The following is a 19,301-nucleotide window of genomic DNA, read 5'->3' as shown; positions in this document are numbered from 1 at the left end:
GGGGGCACCGTGGGGAAATTAGAGCAAGAGCGATGTTTGATGTTCTGCTCTTTAAGCGATTAATAATCTTTCGGCATTGGAGAATCAGCTGAAAATCTTCCCTAGAAAATAATGAGCAGAGAAACATTTACTGATTAGTCTAATCCAAGATAATCCTATCTGATGAGCGTATATCGAGATATCCTTTAACTGATTTATTGTCCATAGGACTGGGGGAGATGCCCCTCGAAGATGCCCCTTTCCACCCTGCTGGAGGAGCTCGGAATCCCCCCACTCAACCTGGCACCTCCTACATCCCAGCACATCATGGGGCATCCCATGGCACTGCCCCATATCCAGGCCACCGCTTCGGCGTGGGGAGATTTAATCGCTATTTCCATTTCTGCGTCTATCGGCTTTCTCTTGGGTTCGGGCTTTTATGTTTCATAAACTGATTAGGAGCAATTATACGCGCTTTATCCCCAAACTTTCCAAATGACTGGGCCATATGCATATTTAAGGCTTCATCATCTCTCCCAACAGCTCAGCCTTCACGTTAAACTGCTGAAATCAAGCTGATTCTGGGACAACGTCAAAAATTAGGGGTTTATCCACTAAGATCGGCTCGGACAGGAAATTTGTTGTGGGTGGTGGCCGGATTAGGGCTTCTAATTACTGCGGCAGATCCTCCCCTCCCGGCAGTGAAAGTCTCCTCTTCCAGCAAACCTGATGCAAATGCTCCCGGGGGCAGCGAATGTGCCCGAGGGGACGTCGGGGGGACGTCGCGGTGCCCATCCCTGGGCACGGGCAGCCCCGAGCATCCCCGCATCCCACATTGTGGCTTCGGGGGTGCGACGCCCCCCGCCCTCCACCTCCCGTCGGGGGGTGTGAAACGCGGTCGGTCGTCCCCCCTCACCACCTCCCCCCCCGACGGCCCCCAGCGCCGGGCACGGCAATTATCCTAAATGAAAGTTATTGTTCTGCTAATCCCGGGAACAGCTTGCGAGGGGAGATTTGGGTCTTTCTTTAATAATGCAAAGTTAATGCGGAGTCCCCTTGTAATTATCTTTATCAGAAGGACCCTCGGTTAATCTGACCGTCCAGCGGGAAGGCCGGGATCAGGCGGCCCGTGTAAGCCGGTTGTAAATCGGTTCCATAAACAGATGAAGGGAAGGGAGAAAAATAAAATAAAATAAAATTGCAGCCCAGGTGCAAGATTCTGGGAGACAAATGGAGGGAGGATGCCAGGCATCTCCCAACGGCCCCGGGGGGGCGAAGAGAAGGTCCTGCCCCAAACGGACGGGGCAGGTGGAGGGGAAGGGGGGGCGCGTCCCGTCTAGGATATGGGGCCCTCGGCCGGGGGGCACGCAGGGGACTCGGAGCGGACGGGGAGGGCCGAGGGGAGGGTCCTGAGGGGGGACCCGAGGGGACGGCAGGGAGGGGCCGCGCGGGGGGGCCTGAGGGAGGGGCCCCGGGGCCCGAGGGCCGCTAATCCGGGGATTGGGAGCGACCCCCCCCCCCGCCGCCCCGGGCCGCGATTGGGGCCGGGCCCGGCGGCGGGCCGATAAAAGGGGCGGCGGGTGGCGGTGCCCGCTCCGGGCCGGGCCAGGCGGCGGCGATGCCGGGCCGGGCGGAGCCGTCGGGGGGCCGCGCGGCGGTGCCGGTGCCGCTTCCCGTCGCGGTGGCGGCGGCTCCGGGCCCGGCGTCGGTTCGCAGCGCCCTCCCCGAGCGGTCGGCGCGTCCGGGAGGAGCGGGGCTGCGGGCCAAGGGCTTCGCCATCACCGACCTGCTGGGGCTGGAGGCCGAGCTGCAGCCCCCCGCCGGGGCCGCTCCCGGGCCCGCCGGCGGCTACGAAGGCGGCGGGGCTCTGGGGCTGGGGCTGGGGCTGCTGTGCGGCTTGGCGGGTCCCGGAGCCCCCTGCCTGCTGCCCGCTCCGCTGCCGCTGCTGCCCGCCCGCGGCCCCCGCCCGGCTCCTCCCGGGCCGCCGCCCGCCGCCCGTCGCCACAAGGAGAGCGCCTCCGGTGAGCACACGGCACCTGCCCGCCGCGCCCTCGGGTCCCCCGCGGGTGGTGGCACCGCGGGGAACCCCTGGCGGGATGGGATGTGACTGTCGCTCCCCTCTCTCCCCCCCTTGCCCACGCTGCCGCCAGATGAGGACAGCCTGTCCGGGGACGCCAGCGAGCTGAAGATGCCGACTTCGCAGATCAAGAGGAAGAAGCGGCGGCACAGGTGACCGCCGGCCACCCCCGTTCGTCCTTGTGGGTGTCCCCGCTAGGAGCAGGGCATCCAAACTGGGGGAGGCGGGAGGGGTCGGTGCTATGCCCTGCTCTCTCGGACCCCGTCACAGGACGCTGTCCGCTCTCCGCAGGACGGTGTTCACGGCCCATCAGCTGGAAGAGCTGGAGAAAGCGTTCAACGAAGCTCACTACCCCGACGTCTACGCCAGGGAGATGCTGGCGGTGAAGACGGAGCTGCCCGAGGACCGCATCCAGGTAGGCGGCTCCTCGCTCCCCGGGGGGGCCGCTGTTGCCGGCTGTGCTCTGCCGTAGGGCGAGACAGTGCGGGCGGCACGGAGGTGGTGGCATCGGGGGACTGGTCTGGTGGGTGGCAGCCTTGAGCACCGGGACGGGGAGTTGAAACCGGATGGGCTTTAAGGTCCCTTCCAATCCATCCATTCTGTGATTCTATGATTGCACTGTCCGGGCTCCGAGCTGAAATGCAGACCAGGGGACGCAGTGCCCTGCTGTTTGGGCAGGAGCTCGGAGCAGTGCAGGAGGTTCAGGCTGCCCCCTAGCTTGCTCACACAGCCCTTGAGGTGGCATTTTAGGGCCCAATCCTGACCCATTGTGGAGCAGCTCATTGGGGTGGGAGTTTGGGCAATGCTTAGATTCCATCGATACCACTGGAGTACGAGGACAAGGAGATGGGGAGAGGGACTCGAGAACCCTCTGCCATCACCCATGAGTGCATCATGGACCCCTTTTTCTGCATACACCAATGGCTTTGCACAGAAGGGCTCTGCAGGCGGGTGGCACGCAGGGGCTGCCCTCGGTGACTCAGGCTGGGGACACCTCTGTGGGTCAGGATCAGCCTCGTGTAACGTCTGCTCCCTCTCCACCCCTTCCTCTCCTCCCTCACTGACACCCACGTGTGCCTTCCCCAAATCCCCCTCTGTGGCTCTGCTCCGGCCACCCTCCCACTGCCGACCCTGCGCGCACCCCAACCCCACGGCCGCCCCCGGGCGTGCTCCACCACGGCTCGAATACCCCTCTCCTCCCCACCCCACCCGTCCGTGCTCTCCTGGCTGTGACCCCTGAAGGTTTGGTTTCAGAACCGAAGAGCCAAGTGGCGGAAGCGGGAGAAGTGCTGGGGCCGGAGCAGCGTGATGGCCGAATATGGCCTGTACGGAGCCATGGTGCGGCACTCCATCCCTCTGCCCGAGTCCATCATCAACTCCGCCAAGAGCGGGCTGGTGGGATCCTGCGCCCCGTGGCTGCTGGGTGAGCCTCAGGCAAGAGCGGGACTGGTGGGAGCTGCAGCTGATGGCAGCGTTAGTGCAGCCTTAGCTACCCTGGGGCTCCGGTGTAATGGGAATCTGGAACTGTTGGAGTGGGTCCCTGCATATGGCAGGGGGGTTGGAACCAAGTGATCTTTAAGGTCCCTTCTGACCCAAGCCATTCTCTGACTCTGGGATCCCGCATGGAGGTGACACTTGGAGACTGGGCTGGGCTGGGCTGTCACAGCACCTCTATCCTTGTGCATCTTCCCTGCTGAGTGGGAGGGAAATGTATAGATTGATCCTGCTGCAAAGCATCCTCAGTGGTGCAGGGTCTGGGCTGGGGATGGTGGTATGAGTTTTCCTCAGGATGCGTGAGCTGGGATAGGCAGCAGGAGGACAGAGCGGCACGCTCCCCTCCGGCACTGATCAGCCCCAGGCAGAAATAAGCAACCAGCTCCTTTGGTTTGCTTTCCCCACTCTTCAAGGCATGCACAAGAAGTCCATGGAGGTGAGCAGGAAGGCAGAGAGCCAGGAGAAGCCAGCAGATGGGTGGCAAGCAGAGCAGGATGGAGAGGAACTCCAAGGGAAGCAGGCCAGTTCCCAGAGGAGCTCTGAAAAGCTCGGCCCTGCGAAAGATCCTGAAGATACAGCCATCGACCTGTCCAGGACAGCCAAGCAGGAGAAAAGGAGCGTACTGAGACAGTGCGTCAATGGGGACCCCACCACGGAGCAGAAGGACAGGGACCACTGAGCTTGGGCCACCGTGGAAGAGGCCAGAGCTCACAGCTTTCTGGGGAGATCAGAATATTTATTGGTTTATTGATATATCTCTATTTTATTTTATTTTATTTTATTTTATTTTTTTCTGAAATAATCGAACTTTTATCAGAATTCAGGGCATTTTAAAACTGGATTCCTTCCTCCCGCCTCTGTCCCCTCACTTGTCAGCTGTTCACTTCTCAGCAGAGCACAGGTGAAGCCAGGTTGGAGGGTGGGAGATGGGTCCCAACACAGCTGAGAGCAGTGTGAAAACAGGACCATCCTTTGAGCAGCACAGATGGCTGCTCAGAAGAGCCTCCCTTTTCCTCTGGGATGTGTCCCGGGCTATCCAAGAGCACAAAGAGCAGCAGTGCCACGGGAATCGCTCTGATACCCAGGTGCAGAGATAGCGCAGGTCATGGACGCCTTCTGTGAGCACTTCCACCACTGCACAGCACCCATGTGGTGGGTTCCTCTGCTTCAGGCACATGATTCTTCCACCTCAAGGAGCAGCGGGGCTTTTAAACACGGTAGGGTCCATCCTCAGGCTGGTGTAACTTGACCAGTTTATACCTCCTGAGGATCCGGCCTGCCAATGCAGCCTTACCACTGGATTTATACTGCGTAGCTTCCTTAACTCACGTCTGGGAGAAAGGGGTAAAAACATTCTTTGTTTATGCAATGATTTTGTACACTCTTGAATGTTATCTTCCATACTATGCATAATAGAACAGAAAATCAAGCCATAGCACCCTGGAACCATTGAACAGGTTTGGGAACTGACCCAAGAGAATACTTTGTAATTGTCTGTAAATAGTGTAAGGTCAGAGCTGTTTCTTGGTCGTCCTTTATTTAATGTCTTAAAAGCACTTTAGTGAGCTGGATTTTTGAATGTGGCTGCTCCTGTTTTGTCCACCGTTTATTTATTAATTCCACACCTGTAAGTAAAATTGTGGTGTATCTTTGCTTTTCATGCTCCACGTTTGTGATTTTTTCAACGTTACTTTGTTGGATGTCGCGGTAGTTGCCAGCTTTGAGATGATCCCACACAGAGCCAGGCCTGAATGGAGCCTGGGCGCTCCCCTGTGGCTGTGCAGTTACCAGGGGAGCAGAGCAAAGCCCTCACGTGCATTCTCCACGGCTGAGTTCCAATCCAGCAGACTACAAGCTCAAAGGCGACTGGTTATTGCTCGGCAAAGACCCACAGCAATGCAGAAATGTCCAATGGAAGGTGCAGAGTTGGGCCCCGTGTTCCATGTGGTTAAACATATGGAGCTTGCTTTGGGTGAGGTGAATGGGTGGATGGTGCTGGCAGCCCCACCATCATCTGCAACCACATACAAAGGTGTTGTGTCCATCTAGGCACTCAGACTTGAACTGCAGCCGGTCCTCCTCTCACTTCTGCGTTGTGTTGGCCCAGATGTGCATTGTGACAGCTCTCCTGGAACACCTCCAGCTTTCTCTGCTGGCCAAAACCTAACTGAAAATTATCAGAAGGTTTTATTACAATCTGAGTAATCCCAATTTGGAAAGTTTCCTGCCGCAGCTCGGTGCGAGCACAGTCATGTCAATGACGCTGTCGCCTGTCCCTGCTGCCAGGATGCTCCCTGCGCAATGGGTGCAGTGTTGGAGGGCTGGGGGTGCACAGGGGAATGGCTGGCTGGGAAGAGCAGAGAAATAATGATCTTTAAGGTCCTTTCCAACTTAAGCCACGATTCTAATAAAAGCAGCATCTGCAGATCTCCTGTTTTTCCCTCCCTCCACTGGGTCAGGCCCTGCTGAGGGGTGGGAGGGAACATACGCGTGGCAAACGCAAGCTTTGCAGGAAAAAAAACAAACCAAAACCAACAAAAAAAAACCCTACACATATGATGGAGTGGGGGAGATCAGTTCATGAAAGGACCAGCCAGGGCTTATTGCAGCAGCAATTAGGCTCTGTGAGAGCCGAGACTTAGCACATTGGAGGCCTAATCCTGCCTGAGCAGCATCTGCAAACCTTTTATTTGGGCCGTGTCGCGCTGGCACTGGATGCTTGGAATCATTTTTTTTTTCCCCTGCCTTGCCTGCATGCAGATGGCCTGGCTCTATGCCTCACACTGGACATAGTGCTGAGAGCCATCAGCATCCAGCTACTGCAATGGGGGGGAACACCACGGCCCCGTCCCTGTCACCATGTAGGATGCAGAGCTCTGCTGGAGAGGCCTGGTGGGCTCCTGGCTCTTAACTTGTGCTGTGAGGGGTGGTTCATGGAGAGCACTGCTGGCCTGGCACATTTCATAGGGCGAGTTTAGGTTGGATATTAGGAAGAACTTCTTTACAGAAAGGGTAGTTAAGTACTGGAATGGGCTCCCCAGGGAGGTGGCTGAATCGCCATCCCTGGTTGTGTTTGAGCCGTTTGGATGTGGTACTCAGGGATATGATTTAGTGTAGGGTTTTTAGAGTTAGGGTTCTGGTTAGGCTGCGGTTGGACTTGATGATCTTCAAGGTCTTTTCCAACCTGGGTAATTCTATGGTTCTATGGTTCATAGAGGCACAGAATGGTTTGGGCTGGAAGGGACCTCAAAGCCCACCCAGCTCCAAGCCCCAGCTGTGAACAGGGCTGCCCCCAGCTCAGGCTGCTCAGGGCCCACCAAGCAGGCGTGGAGCACCTGCAGGGATGGGGCACCACAGCTCTGTAAGCTGTGCCAGGGGCTCAGCACCTCATAGTCAGGAATTTCTTCCTTATATCTCACTTAAATCTCTTCTTTTTTAATCTAAAGCCACTCCCCATTGTCCTGTCGCTATTCGGCCATGGAAAAGGTCCGTCCCTCTCCGGTTTATAAGCTCCCTCGAAGTACTGGAAGGCTTCAATGAGCTCCCTCCCTGGCCGGCTGCCTGAGGGGACCTGCTCCATACCGCGGTACCTCCATGCCGCATGGCGGCGAGGCTGCCGCGCTCCTCTCGCTACTCTATGGCCCGCGATGGGAGCCCTCCGCGCCTGCGCTCCGCCCTGTCTCTGCTGTGTAGGCGGCCCCCATGGCGGTGGCGGTGCTGCGGCCTCTGGACGCGCCGCCGGCGGATCCGGTGCCGGTGTCGGCGCTGCTGCTGGCTCCGCCGTCGCTGTGCGCGGCCGTGCGGGGCCGTGGCGGGGGGCTGGTGCTGGCGGTGCGGCCGGCGGGGCACGTGGGGGCTCAGGCCGTGCTGCTGAGCGCCGTGGCGCTGGAGGCGGCCGGGCGGAGGGGCGCCGAGCTGTGGCTGCGCGGGGCGGTGCTGCGCCGCCTGGGGCTGCCCGCGGGCCGCAGGGTGGCCGTGTGGCCGGTGCGCCGCCCGCCGCCGCTGCTCTGGGTGCTGCTGGGGGCGGCGGGCCGGGCCGGGCGGCCGGCGGGCGGCGCGGTGCTGGCGCGGCGCGGAGAGGCCTTGCCGTGGCCGGGCCCGGGGCCGGGCCCTGTGGTGCTGGAGGCGCGGCCGGCGCTGCAGGGCTTGCTGGGTAGCGGCACCCGCGTCGCGCTCGCCGCCCCGCCGCCGCGTGAAGCCGAGGCCGGGCCCGCTGCCGCTGCCGGAGCCGCCGCCCCCTGCCGCCGCCCCGCAGCCCCGCCGCTCGTGTCTCGCTTCGCCGCCGGCCGCGGGCGGGACGATGGGCCGCGGCTGCGAGCGGCGCCCCCGAGCGGCGGGGCGGGAGGCGGAGGGGCCGAGGTGTGGGTCAGCCGGCGCGGGCTGATGGCGATGGGGCTGTTCCAGGGCGAGTGGGTGCGGGTGAGCGCAGAGGGGTCGGCACGGCATCACCTGGCCGCGCTGCTGGCCCGGCCCCCTGCGTGGGAATACCCGCCTGCGTGGGAATACCCGCGGAACGCACGACGCCGGACACCGGACGGCGCCGCCCTGCTGGCTCCAGCACTCGCCTTCAACCTGGGCTGCGAGCCGGGCGGCGGGACGCACGTGTGTCTGCGGGTGAGAACCGGGGAGAGCGGGGGGTCAGCGGGCGCGGGGCAGAAGGATGACGGCGTGTCTCGTCACCCCGCAGAGGTACGACGGTGTGCCCGGGGCTGCCGAAGGGAAGGGCAGCCGATCGTTGCTGCCCGTGCCGCCCTTTGCCGCAGAGCTGCACGTCGAGATGGTCTGCTCGCCGGCCTACTGCACACGAGCCACGTACGACCACCTGCTCTACCGGCACTTCCAGACACCCCGGTGAGACACGGCTGGATGCTCTGTAGGTGTCTGCTCACATCATCGTGGGTGGTGCGGTGTGGGGACAGGAGCTGCGTGCGGTGATGGTTGTGGGGCCCTTCCAGCTTGGGATATTCCTGATGCCATGGTGAATCTCCCCTTAAGCTCACACAGGCCTCACTTCCACATGTCACTGTCCATCGCACTTCTCCCTCTGGTTGCACCTGCTTTCATCCCACGCATCCTCAGTCCCTCTGTATTCCCAGTGTCAGAATACAGAAAGGACTGGATTGGTGTTAACTGCTGTATTCAGTTCTGTAGAAATATGTGGTATGCAGTGGATACCGAAGAAGAATTTATCATTTCTCACTTCTGAAGCTCTGTTTTTGTTGTTGTCTGTAGCCTGGTCCAGGAGGGAGATGTTCTCTGTATCCCAACATTCGGATGTGCTGAGTTTTTAGATGGAAATGCAGACAAATTCCTTAGGTAAGTGGCAGTAAACTGGTTCTTTTATACAGATACAAAATAGAAAAGGTGCTTTTCTCCTCCTTGAAACAAGACGATGGGTTCTGTTCTCTTCTGTCCTTGGAGTCCATAGAGTCACAGAGTGGCCTGAGTTGGAAGGGACCTTAAAGATAATCCAGTTCCAACCCCCTGCCATGGAAAAGGTTGCTGGCTGAGAGCTTATATACCATTCTTTTTAACAGAGAGGGGGAAACATTGTTGGGTTGGGGATGGTTGCAGCTAAAGAGCACAGTTTCCCTTTGCTTACATAGGCAAGAGCTGAGAGAGCGGGAGCAAAGGGGAGGAAGGGGTGGATGTAGGACAACCACTACTGCATAAGGAAGGGAAAGTGGAACTGTTTGTGCTGGATTTACGTGTTGAACATTATTCAGCTCCATGATATATTTTAAAACTTAGAAATATAACCCTATGATGAATATTTTTCAGTGATTTTTTGGAGGGAGGCAGAACCACAGGAGGCACAAGCCTTCCATTTGTGCGCTTAAGGTGTTCCTGCCTTCAAGATGTTGACTCAACAGTTCAGACTTCTTGTTTTTCCTTTAGGTGGCCGGAGCTTTACTTCAAAGTGAGGAAGGTAGTAGGCACGGTGGAAGGCTTGCAGTCCGAGGGTTACCTGGCAGACACCCAGAACACCTCCCTGTACCTGGTAAGATGTCAGAGAGCAGGGTGCTTGTCCGCAATATCTGAGCCTAATTTATCCTGTATTGCTCAGTACAGGATAAATGTGCCTGTGGAGGCTTGCATCTCCTGCTCTTGAGAAATGGCATTTCAGGACAGGCTATCAGTTGGTCATTGTCTTTTCTCAACAGATGTTTTACAAAGTGCTGATTTTCCTCATAGGTGGGTTCAACAAACAGCGCCGTCCCATCAGCCCCAGCCTATACCAGCCACGAGTTCTGGAGCAGTTTGTCTCCTGCTGGACTTTCCGATGTTGTGAAGGAGATCTGTGATGCTCTTAGGCCTCATCTGACCAGTCAGTGAGTTAAAATTCTTTCTAGCAAACCTCAGGAGATCTGGAACCTTGGGTCTCAGGTTCTAGCAGGATGTGCAAGACACACATGTGATTATAGCTCTGGTTTTGACTTGGTGTTACAGGGCATCAGCACTGAGCGGGGCTGGCAGCGTTCTCCTTTCAGGACCAAGTGGCAGTGGGAAAACAATGGCTGTCAGAGCTGCATGCAGCTGCCTCAACCTCCACCTCTTTAAGGTACTTAACCTACCCTAACCCAGTTAGGTTGAGCAGTTGATGAGTGGGTTTGCCACACTGGAAGAACTTCAGACACATTCTTTAAAACAGCAATACCAAAAAGCTGGCAACTGTGACACGAGCCTATTCAGAAGCTGCTCCCATGCAGACAAAAGAAGTCAAAGTTTGCTGAGCTTAGTAACTTGCTCTGGCACAGATTAGGACTGTTGATGGGCATCACTTAAGAGCAAACATTTGGATGATCCCAAAGATCTACCTGTCCTGCTCATCTCTGTCTGAGAACGGCCAGAAACAGATGATTAGGAAGAGTATATGAAAATAGACCAAGCACCAGGAGTTGTTTTCCTTGGTGTGTACCTTCCAGTGAGTCTTCACAGTTAGTAGTGGACCTCTGCAGCTGTCTGGACTAAGAGCACATTCAGAAATGACCTGGGAAAAGAAAGTGAGCTGTGACACAATAGTTTGATTCTAACCAAGTGTGTAATCAATGAACATACTGATATTATAATTATGAAATATACAGAAGAGTTAATATTTTCCTGAGCTCTCCACTCTGCTCTTTGTTATGAAGCACCTTGCTTGGCCTCAGCTCTTTCAGACAAGAGCCTTTTTTCCCCTTGCAGAGAAGCACAAAGCTGCTCTTTTTCCATGCCGGATGATCCTAATGTGTCAATTTTGTGTCTCTGGGAAGAGTCCACTTAGATCCCTTTTCATCTGGCAATTGCCTGTGGAACATTTTGCGGCAGTGAGCATCGCCCTCTGTTCCCCCAGCAGTCTGTGTTGCTGCCCCTGCAGACTGTGTTGTGTGTCTTGCAGGTTGATTGTGTTAGTTTGTGCGGTGACACCAGTGCGGCTACAGAGGAGAAAATACAGATGGCCTTTGCCCAGGCCCAGCAGTATCATCCCTGTGTGCTTCTACTGAAAGACATAGAGGTGCTTGGCAGAGACAGGGACAGGCTAGGAGAGGATTCCAGGGTCATTGCTACTCTGAGGCAGCTGCTTCTGGACAGAGACCCAGCATCGAGGTAAGGACCTTCTGCTCTGGAAACCAAGGATGATTCATTACTTCTGCTGTTCCTAGGTCAGCAGTCCCTGTTGCATAAAGGCTTTTGTTGCTACCACATTCAGTTTTGATTTTAATCCAGTGGAGACTCTCCTAGACTTGGTTTGTTCACTTCAGTGAGGGCTTGCTCTTCCAGCTCAGTGGCATCAGCGGCTGGGGGAGCCAAGAGGCCTTATTGTCTGAAGCAAGGCTGGTTTCTGCCTTTGTTCAGATAAGAAAAGCTGGCATGCTTGTTGTGACCATTGGAGAATGATCTGATGTGGGTGATTGCAATGGGAGGAGAGAGTTTTCCACAGCTGTCCCCCTTTCTCAGCAGCCGCCCTGTCCTGGTGATTGGCTCAACCTGCAAGCCCCAGGACGTTCCTACAGATGTGCAGACTGCTTTCCTTCACGAAGTGAAAATTGAGGCCCTTTCAGAAGACCAGAGGAGGGCGATGCTGAGCATGCTGACTGCCGGTCTCCCTTTGGGAAAAGAAGTGAGCCTAGCCAAGCTGGCCCGCAGGACTGCAGTGAGTGAAACCACAGTGGTGTGTGGAGGGGGGCAGCCTTGTGATGTGGCGGGTCAGGGGTGCTGGGCCAACTTCCCGTGTCTGGCCGTGGAGAAAAGGGGCAGTTCCCACAGCACAGTCACCGTCTTCAGTAGGAAACCCTGTAACCCTGTTTCTCACGCCTCAGCTCTAACAGAAGATTTCTAGTGCCTGAGGACTCTGCACTTTTTGCAGATGCACCAGCTCTGCTAGAAGACAGTGAATAGAAAAACACAACAACACTAAAACTAGAGACTTTAAACAGAGCACAGAGACTCAGAGAATAGCTCTGCAAGGAATCTTTCCCCTTTTAGAGCCTAGCTGTGTTTGGGGATTGAACTGATGCTGTTTGTTTCCACATTCACAGGGTTTTGTGCTGGGAGATTTCTGTGCCTTGCTGTCCCACAGCAGCCGGGCTGCTTGTACCCGCATCCAGGCTTTGAGGTAGCACAGGCAGTTTGGCAGGAAGCAGGGAGGGTGGGGATGCAGTGAGCCTGACAGCTCTGGGAGTGAATGGGGCAGTGCCTGAGCTGTCCCCTTCTCTTTCCTTACCAGTTTTCCAGGTGGACTGACTGAGGAAGTGGAGAGAGATTTTTGCACTGCTGGCTTCCCAGTCGTCGAGGAGGATTTTAGTGTTGCACTGGACCAGCTGCACGATGCCCATTCACAGGCGGTGGGAGCCCCAAAGGTAGGATCCTGGAAGTGGGATTGTTTTTCTAACAAGAAAGGCTCAAGATACCTTTCACAGGCCTCTCCAGGCTGGCACATGCCCTACAACATTGCTTCCTGCTGTCTCGTTCCACATATTCCCCCAGTCCTGGAAAAAAAGTCCAGATGTGTTTTTTGACCTTGCTGGTTTTGAATTTGGCCAGGGAAGCTCTTGCAAATGTAATTGGAGACTGCTTCACCAACTAATAATACAGTAGGGATGCCAGGCTGTGTAGCTCAGCCTCTCAAGAGGTAAGCAGTGGGCTGGCTGCCTTGTTTAGGCTGAAGCCGCCTGCCATTAAAGGAATGGAGAGGATATGACACAAACTGGAGATGGAGTTTCCCTACATGCTCAAGAAGCTTTAAACTTGGTCTGTGACCTTGGCCACAGCTCGAGCTGGATTATCTGACAGCAGGGTGGTTGGACAGTGGGGGATTCTTCAGGGAAAGGGACATGAAGTGTGAGAGAGAACCAGTTGAGTTGGCATCTCATGGTTAGCACTGTCTGCCTCTGGTGGCTCAGGATCAAGGAAACAGCATTTGAGTTGACCATTTCTGCTGGGCAACATGGTGTTGGGACCAAGCAAAATGATCAGAGCCTCTTTTCAAGTTCAAATGGTGGGGCTCAGCATAGGACTCAAAATGCTGCCTTGGGGCAGTAATTCAGGCACCAGCTGCCTGTTTGCAGTCCTGCCCAAGCAGGGTATCACCTTGCTGGTGTTGTCATCTGGAAGCTACTCCAGGACTGTTCAGTACCTAATAAACGAATGAATTAAATGAGCTCAGCTTTGAGGTGTGTTTGCCAAGTTCACTATAAGACAAATAATAACCTCAGACTGTGCTCAGCGGTGAGCTGTGTGAATGGGAGCTAATTTTGTTTGCATTTTACAGTCCCTTAACAATTTCTTAGTAGTTGGCCATGGTTCAGAATGCCCATTAGCAGACCTCAACATATATAATTTTCAACTCCGTGCTTTTACTGGTTCTTTGCATGTTTGTTTGCAGTTGAAGGAACGTCAGCTCGAGCCTCCAAGAAAAAGCAAATTTCAAACTACATTTGCTAGCAGCACGTCCTGGAGTTATGATGTACCAGCGCTTGTATCTGTAGAGCTTTTCCTAGGGAAGCAGAATAAGCAAGAGTGTGGGGGAGAAGACAACTCCTATTCATCTGCAGTGGGGAAAGAGGGCCCGAGACTTTTCGCTTTAAAAGATTTTCTTCTAGAAATCCTCATCTTGCCTGTCCTGATTTTTCAGTGGAGTTGCTGGACAGCTGGAACAGTAGCACGATAACATCATCTCAAGTAGCAAAAGAAGGAGTGCCGAATTGGCCAAGGGGCAAAGAATTTTGCTTTGGTTATTTTTAACCCTGCTGTTTGTGCTGACACCTGTTCAGCACCCAGCCAGCAGCTGGGGGGAAGTGTCTGGGGGCTTTGCTTTCCCTGCACGTTCCCAGGAGAGCTGCTCTGACTGGAGATCTGTCCCTCAGGCTATGGAATTCTGGCTATTTCTAAAGCATTTGAGCAGCATTCTCCTCCAAGATTGCTTTACTCAGCGTAAAATAGCAGAAGTGGCATGTGTCACCCATCTCAGGTTTGCTGTCCTTCCTCTTGTTGCAATGATCCCTTGCATCCTTGTCTACTACTTGTAAGCATCTATGGATTTTGTTCCTGTATTTCCCCTTCAGAAACATCTCGTTTTCTGCATGATGCCCTCTTGTTGTCACTGTAGGTGAAGCAGGGTAGTGAAGCACTTGCTCAGACTGACCATCCTGGGGGATGAGGTGCCCTGAACACAAGTAGCACACAGTTACTAGGTTCAGGTTTCCTTATTTATTTGTTTTTACCTCCCCCATGTCCCTACGGCTGTGTCTGCAGTAGAATTCTCCCCTAAAGGTTGCAGGCAGACATTACCACTGTGTTTTATTTCGCTCACGGGTGATAGGAGGTGCAATGTAGAATCAGAAAAGGCTGCAGGTTGTATGGGGAGATGCGTAGCTTGGTTTCACTGTTACAACACTTGAGAGGATAAGGGATCTCACATAAGGGATAACTGGGCAGTGTGGTGTGCGACTGATTGACTGTGGCCAAATGATGACTAATAACCCACTGGAGCCAGAACTAAACAAGAAGGCTCAGGAAGAAGCACTGACAGGGACCCTGACTCTCGTGCAGATCCCCTCGGTGTCGTGGCAGGATATTGGTGGGCTCCATGAGGTGAAGAAGGAGATCCTGGACACTATCCAGTTGCCCCTGGAGCACCCAGAACTGCTCTCATTGGGTCTGCGCCGCTCTGGTTTGCTGCTGTACGGACCTCCTGGGACAGGGAAGACCTTGTTGGCAAAAGCTGTTGCAACCACATGCACCATGACATTCCTTAGGTGAAGAGTGGAGGGTCTTGCAATATGGCTTTCTCCTGGCAGTGTATGGGATGCTCTAACCTGTTTCCTTTTCTCCACCTTCACAGTGTGAAAGGGCCAGAGCTCATCAACATGTATGTTGGACAGAGCGAGGAGAACGTACGTAATGGTGAGCAGAAGCACTATGGTCCTGTGTGTGGCAAGAGGATCCGTTCTGTGGTGCTGGAGGGGAGGAGGGAGTGCTTGAATTGTTTCCCCAGACTCCCATCCACAGCTGCCAGCAAGGGCATAAATCCATTGTCTACTACACGATGTCTGTTCCCTGCCTCACTGCAGCTTCACTTCTTACACACTCTGCTCCTTCCAGGCTGTCTTTGGTGTTCCTGATGGGGTAGCAACCCCTCAGAGACACAACTGAGCCTTGGGACCCCTCAGACAGAAGCAAAGGTGGTGGTGTGGCAGCGGGCAGCTGATTTCCATCTACAGCTCTTTGCTGGTGACCACTTCTCTGAGTCTTTCTCACCTTGTGTGCTCTCTCTCTTCCCAGTGTTTGCCAGAGCCAGGGCAGCTGCTCCCTGCATTATCTTCTTTGATGAACTGGATTCTCTTGCCCCAAATCGTGGGCGAAGTGGAGATTCAGGAGGTGTCATGGACAGGTAAGTGAGCACAGCCTGTACTTGGCAAGCATGCCCTACCTGCCTGGGGGTACACGGGATGGCCCAGAGAGGCAGAGGTCATCCCAACTCTTTATCTCAATTTTTTCCCTCCCTTCAACTCTGCATGGCCTGTTGCCTCTCCAGTAATCGCTGTTTGCATTGCAGCAGATTCCTGATTGCCCAAGCTTATTGTGCAAACATTGGTTAAAACTGTGCCTCCTCCAACTGCTTCCATAGCTGCCAACTGTTCCCTTTGGCCTTTCCAAGGTTGTCCTTCACACCCCTGCTTTGCTGTCTTATTAGCTGCTATTTCCCTGAGGTGGGAAACTTTTCAGCTGCCTCTGTTAGGAGCAAAGCAGGTACAGATTGATGATACCCAGAAACAGAGTAATTTCCCCCCAGGGCTCTTCTGTTGGGCTTATAGTCTCTATCCAATCTCTCCCTCCATCCCTGAGTGGTTCTACAGTGCTTTCCAGTGATGCCATTTCCTCTTAGCATCCACCAGTGGCTCAGGAAGGAGGGGATATGGTGCCTGTTGGTTGTTCCAGGTGATTCTGAAGCCCGGTGGAGATATCCCTGTGCCAAGAGGTCTGTGCATCACAAGCCCTGCAGTTGCAGAACTGGATCTGCATTGTGCTGCTCACTGCCCTGAGGATAGGTTGGCAGCATCAGGGCCTGCCAGCGTGTCCCCAGTACTGATTGATGGGTCAGTCTTGCAGCTGAATGTGCTGGGCAGTACCACATAGCAGGGATAGTTAGGATTAGCGGGTACATCTGGGTGCAGAACCTTATCCAGAGCCATGCATGCCTACCTGTGTTTGCCCTGCATTTTCAGTGTCTGATAGCAAGTGCAGCAGTGATGGTGATGACCTGTCAAGGCCTAGTTCTGAACGTCCTATTGTACTCCCTGCAGAGTTGTCTCACAGCTCCTGGCTGAACTCGATGGCCTCCATTCCAGCAAAGAGGTGTTTGTCATCGGAGCTACCAACAGGCCTGACCTCCTGGACTCAGCTCTGCTCCGGCCAGGCAGGTATATTGCATCCTACACTGCCTTGCTTCAGGGTAGGTCTCTCGAGTACCTTGACCAGTGGTGAGCTGGACTGTGTCCCCACCAGGGCCTTATCTGGAGAGCTCCCTCCCAGCCTGTCCTCATGGCTGTGATTTGCCTGTCCTAGAACAGAACTTTGTACCATCCACCCTTGACGGACCCCATGTGAGGGTCATCATTCCATTTCTCCACCATGCTGAGCTCCCTCTGAAGAGCAGCCTAGACCTCCAGTGTATTGTGTGCACCCCTTGTCCCCCAAAGGTTTTCCATCTTCCAAGGGCTTGATGCCCAAAGCAGCTGCCCCAGAGCCCTCTTTTGGTTGCCACCAATGGCCTGTTCTTGATGGTCTCTTTTCTCTGCTGACAGATTTGACAAGCTGGTCTATGTGGGTGTAAATGAAGACCGAGAGTCACAGCTGCAGGTGCTGAGTGCTGTCACCAGGAAGTGAGTGACCCTGTTCTCTTGTAGCACCCTTCTGCTGCTGCTTTTCAATGGGTAGCAGCCTTCCTGGGGCTGATGGTGCAGTGTGCTCCGGCTTGGCCTCATGTCTGCATGCTGCAGTGTCAGCATCACTGTTGGGCAACCAGGAGGTAGGGTGAGGGGGTAAGGTAAATCCAGAAGGAGAACAGGAGCTGAGCTCACTCAGGAGCATTTCTGGAGGGAGAAAGGCAAGCTGCACAATCTGAGTGTGAATGTGCACCCCAGCAGCTGGGTGAGCAGCAGAGCAACTGGGAATCTGCCTCTGCAGGGCCTTTGTGCAGGGGATAGATAGCTGTGATCGCTGCTGCTTTGAAGGACGGGCTGGAAGGAGAGGTGACAACACAAGCTGGCTGTGTGCACGTTCACACTATGTGGCTTGGCAGCCATGCCCTCCAGCAGCGGGCTGTAGGAGGCTCGCTGTCTGCAGCGTGACTGCGATGGGGTGGTTTGGTGTCCCAGTGGTTAGTGCTGTCTGTAATTAAATGTTGTTATTCAGCCCTTGCTGTGGGCTGTTCACAGGTGTGTAGAGCACTTAATTTCCCTGAGTGAGAGCTCAAGTCGCCTTTGATCCCACTCAGCAGGAGAGAGGACACTGCTGTCGTGCTCTTGCAAAGAAATGACTGGTTTAAAAAAGTAAACAACAAAAAACACAACAGCCAAACATAGAATCAACCAACCAAGCAGAGCCCTTTGATTTTTCTGAAGCACGAAGAGCAGAGTCCAGGAGTTGCTAAACATGGGGCGTGACTCTGTGGTCTGTGATCCCTCCTGCCCAGCCACTCTGGCTGCTGCCTGTCTCCCAGGCTCTCAGCACCTGTGGCTTTATTTCTTTGCAGGTTTAAACTGGATCCTTCTGTGAACCTCAGCAGCATCCTAGAAGAATGCCCGGCTCAGCTGACGGGAGCTGATATCTACTCGCTGTGCTCAGATGCCATGATGTGTGCTGTCAAACGGAAGGTGGAATGGATTGAGGAGGGTAGGAGCCCAGACCCTCCTCACCCCGTGTGTTGGAGCTGCCCAGCACAAGGACAGAGAGCAGTTAGCACTGCTATGAGCAGTAGCTGGGCTTGGAGGGAAGAACCCCGATGGCTCTGAGCCATCTCTGAGTGCAAGGCTGTGGGTTGCTAGCAGGTGCTTTCGCCATGTGTGACTGTCTGCACCTTGCGTGGCCTCAGCGGGGAGAAGGGAGGCAGTTTGCTTTCCCCTTCCCTATCTGGAAAAAGGGCTGGAGGCTCTGCTGGCTGTCCTTGTGCTTTGCTCTCAGCTTTTTCTCATTCTTTCTTACACAGGGTTGGATACGGAGAGCTCTGCTCTCGTACTCACCATGGAAGACTTCCTGCAGGCTGCTGCAAGGTTGCAGCCATCAGTCTCTGAGCAGGAGCTCCTCAGGTACAAACTCATCCAGCAAAAGTTTGCTGCCTAATAATGAGGCTCAGGAGAGCCGGGACTCGAGGAGCAAAGGGACGATGTGCTAAGGAGCAGGAGAGGACTGGGGCAGAAACACCCACCTGCTCCCTTCCCATTGCTCCTGCTCCTCCTTTTTCAATCTTGGCAGAAAAAATGGCTTTACAGTTTTGTCAGCTAAAGCCTTGTGCAAGCATTGACCTGCTAGAGGACTCTAACAGCCCCTCTGGTGTAGGGGAAGCAACACCCGGCTGCCAGGAGCAGGCTGGGAGGACAGATCACAGGCAGGGAAGCAAGACCAAGGCTGTACTGGTTGGCAGTAGTCACCTGTTGGGGTGGCAGCCCCCAGTGTGGGGTGCTGGCTGGAGTACAGGGCCACCACAGGGCAGTGCTGTTGCCATGGGCCTGGCCTTGCCCTGGACTCTACTAATAAATAGAGGTTTCTGCTTCACCTTTCAGCACTTGTGCTCACTTGCTGGGGGCTGTGTATCACACAGAAACTAGTGGCTGTGGGGGGGTGCAGGGCTGGGGCCACCCTTGTCCATCCAGCACAGGGGGCCAGGATGAAATGCAATGAGGACAAGACCAGCAAAGGTAATTCCCACCAGGCAGTAGGCAAAACGTGTCCCAGTAAAGAGTAGGGGGTAAGTACTTACTCCTTCCCAAACCCACCCCTTGGCTGAAGCAGCTCATGGCTGCTCCATCTGAGCCAAGCACACAGCCCTGCTCCTGCCTCACCTCCCGCTGCAGGCTCTTGGCAGCTGCCAGCCCTGCCACACGTGCGCTGCTTCCTTCCCTCCACCACGGATCCCAAATAAATCCCACACTCGGGCCATGTGTCAGCCAGCTGGCAGCTGCCTTCATGGCTGCCTCGTGGCTGCCAGCTCCCGGCAGCTGCTCCTGCAGCTCATGGGCAGAGCCCCAGCCCTCTGCGCTGGTGGCACCAA

The 19,301-nt window shown here is 55.1% G+C and overlaps 2 protein-coding genes across 19 annotated transcripts; both read left to right on the top strand.

Annotated features, from left to right (window-relative positions):
- Positions 1–1,552: 1,552 nt before the first annotated feature.
- On the top strand, positions 1,553–5,204 carry VSX1 (visual system homeobox 1). Of its 4 annotated transcripts, none has more exons than XM_085541124.1 (5): positions 1,553–2,000; positions 2,130–2,208; positions 2,327–2,471; positions 3,311–3,479; positions 3,964–5,204. In XM_085541124.1, exons 1-5 carry the CDS (start codon positions 1,598–1,600, stop codon positions 4,227–4,229), a joined length of 1,062 nt encoding a protein of 353 aa, XP_085397250.1. In that variant the 5' UTR covers positions 1,553–1,597; the 3' UTR covers positions 4,230–5,204. The 4 variants fall into 4 exon arrangements, with proteins under 4 accessions (XP_085397250.1, XP_085397251.1, XP_085397249.1 ...); XM_085541125.1 differs by having other exon boundaries at positions 1,555–2,000; positions 2,348–2,471; XM_085541123.1 differs by having other exon boundaries at positions 1,555–2,000; positions 3,299–3,479.
- Positions 5,205–6,706: 1,502 nt separating this feature from the next.
- PEX6 (peroxisomal biogenesis factor 6) lies at positions 6,707–18,805 on the top strand. Of its 15 annotated transcripts, none has more exons than XR_014943808.1 (17): positions 6,707–8,164; positions 8,238–8,401; positions 8,783–8,866; positions 9,449–9,551; positions 9,746–9,882; positions 10,001–10,112; positions 10,929–11,137; positions 11,492–11,684; positions 12,070–12,146; positions 12,258–12,390; positions 14,582–14,787; positions 14,874–14,935; positions 15,314–15,422; positions 16,336–16,448; positions 16,837–16,914; positions 17,787–17,926; positions 18,240–18,805. XR_014943808.1 is itself a non-coding variant. In XM_032443591.2 (17 exons), the coding sequence occupies exons 1-17, from the start codon at positions 7,253–7,255 to the stop codon at positions 18,371–18,373; spliced, it is 2,970 nt and encodes a 989-aa protein (XP_032299482.2). In that variant the 5' UTR covers positions 6,707–7,252; the 3' UTR covers positions 18,374–18,805. The 15 variants fall into 15 exon arrangements, 3 of the variants coding, with proteins under 3 accessions (XP_032299482.2, XP_032299480.2, XP_085397243.1); XR_014943807.1 differs by having other exon boundaries at positions 11,489–11,684; XM_032443591.2 differs by having other exon boundaries at positions 16,336–16,452.
- Positions 18,806–19,301: the final 496 nt, after the last annotated feature.

The sequence above is a fragment of the Coturnix japonica genome, chromosome 3, assembly GCF_054131305.1.
Source record: "Coturnix japonica strain WE chromosome 3, WE-NBRP24, whole genome shotgun sequence".
NCBI classification, from domain to species: Eukaryota; Metazoa; Chordata; class Aves; order Galliformes; family Phasianidae; genus Coturnix; species Coturnix japonica.
The sequence above is the reverse complement of the archived record's forward strand: the minus strand, read 5'-3'. Positions and strand labels throughout refer to the sequence as shown.

Bases quoted from the DNA above. Each gene is read 5' to 3' on its own strand.
- VSX1 (XM_085541123.1), top strand. From the start codon at position 1,598: ATGCCGGGCCGGGCGGAGCCGTCGGGGGGCCGCGCGGCGGTGCCGGTG. The intron at 2,001-2,129 runs GTGAGCACACGG...CGCTGCCGCCAG, and splicing joins CCACAAGGAGAGCGCCTCCG to ATGAGGACAGCCTGTCCGGG. The intron at 3,480-3,963 runs GTGAGCCTCAGG...CCACTCTTCAAG, and splicing joins CTGCGCCCCGTGGCTGCTGG to GCATGCACAAGAAGTCCATG.
- PEX6 (XM_032443589.2), top strand. From the start codon at position 7,253: ATGGCGGTGGCGGTGCTGCGGCCTCTGGACGCGCCGCCGGCGGATCCG. The intron at 8,867-9,448 runs GTAAGTGGCAGT...TTTTTCCTTTAG, and splicing joins AATGCAGACAAATTCCTTAG to GTGGCCGGAGCTTTACTTCA. The intron at 10,113-10,928 runs GTACTTAACCTA...TGTGTCTTGCAG, and splicing joins TCAACCTCCACCTCTTTAAG to GTTGATTGTGTTAGTTTGTG.